General features: G+C 55.1%; 1 protein-coding gene across 1 annotated transcript in view; it reads right to left on the reverse strand.

Moving 5' to 3' along the window:
- Nucleotides 1-855, reverse strand: part of EMH_0039990 (uncharacterized protein) — a gene marked incomplete at both ends in the record, with an annotated part of 2,448 nt that overhangs the window by 1,295 nt on the left and 298 nt on the right. The window contains 3 exons of the mRNA XM_013495455.1: nucleotides 1-169; nucleotides 281-541; nucleotides 789-853. Of these exons, the coding sequence (XP_013350909.1) occupies nucleotides 1-169; nucleotides 281-541; nucleotides 789-853 (495 nt within the window). The remainder of the gene's footprint in view (nucleotides 170-280; nucleotides 542-788; nucleotides 854-855) is intronic.

An 855-nucleotide genomic window follows, 5' to 3' on the forward strand; every position in this document is an offset into this window, starting at 1 on the left:
TTGCTGCTGCTGCTGGTGATTGTGCTGCTGCTGATGTGCTGCTGCGTCTGCTGGCTGTGGTGCTGGTGCTGGTTGTGTTGCTGTTGCTGCTGCTGCTGCTGCTGCTGGTTGTTGTCTTGCTGCTGCTTTTCCTGTCTCCTCTGTAGCTGCTGTGCGTCTGCTGCTGCTGCTGATGCAGCAGCAGCAGCAGCAGCAGCAGCAGCAACATGGTGCTGCTTATTTGAGGTGTATGTACTGCAGGCTGCGTTTGCTGCTGGCGGAGACTCTTGCGCTGACGCACGCTGGAGGTATGTTGCTGCTGCTGCTGCTGCTGCAGTTGCTGCTGCAGTTGCTGCTGCTGTTGCTGCTGCTGCCGCTGTTGCCTTTGCAGTGGCTTTCGTCTGTTGCTGCCTCTCCTCCCTGCATCTGCTGCTGCTGCTGAAACCTCATTCTGTGTCTGTTCTGCTGCTGCTGCTCTGCTGCTGCTGTTGCTGCTGGTGCTGCTGTTGCTGTTGCTGTTGCTGCTGCTGCTGCTGCTGCTGCTGCAGTTTCTAATAGAACGCTGCAGCGAGCCGAGGCGCCAAAAGGTCGTATAGACAGCGAAGAAACGTGGAGGTAAACTCAAGGGTTTAGGGTTTAGGGTTTAGGGTTTAGGTGGCTGGGTTTAGGGTTTAGGGTTTAGGGTTTAGGTGGCTGGGCTTAGGGTTTAGGGTTGAGATGGTTGGGTTTAGGGTTTAGGGTTTAGGGTTTAGGGTTTGTGTCTTTGAAGCCTTCATTAGGTTTTCATCATGAACGTCTGCTGCTGTTACTGCTGCTGCTGTTGCTGCTGCTGCTGCTGCTGTTGCTGCTGCTGCTGCTGCTGTTGCTGCTGCTGCT

The sequence above is a fragment of the Eimeria mitis genome, genomic scaffold (assembly GCF_000499745.2).
Source record: "Eimeria mitis Houghton genomic scaffold, Emh_scaff1582, whole genome shotgun sequence".
Classification (NCBI taxonomy): domain Eukaryota; phylum Apicomplexa; class Conoidasida; order Eucoccidiorida; family Eimeriidae; genus Eimeria; species Eimeria mitis.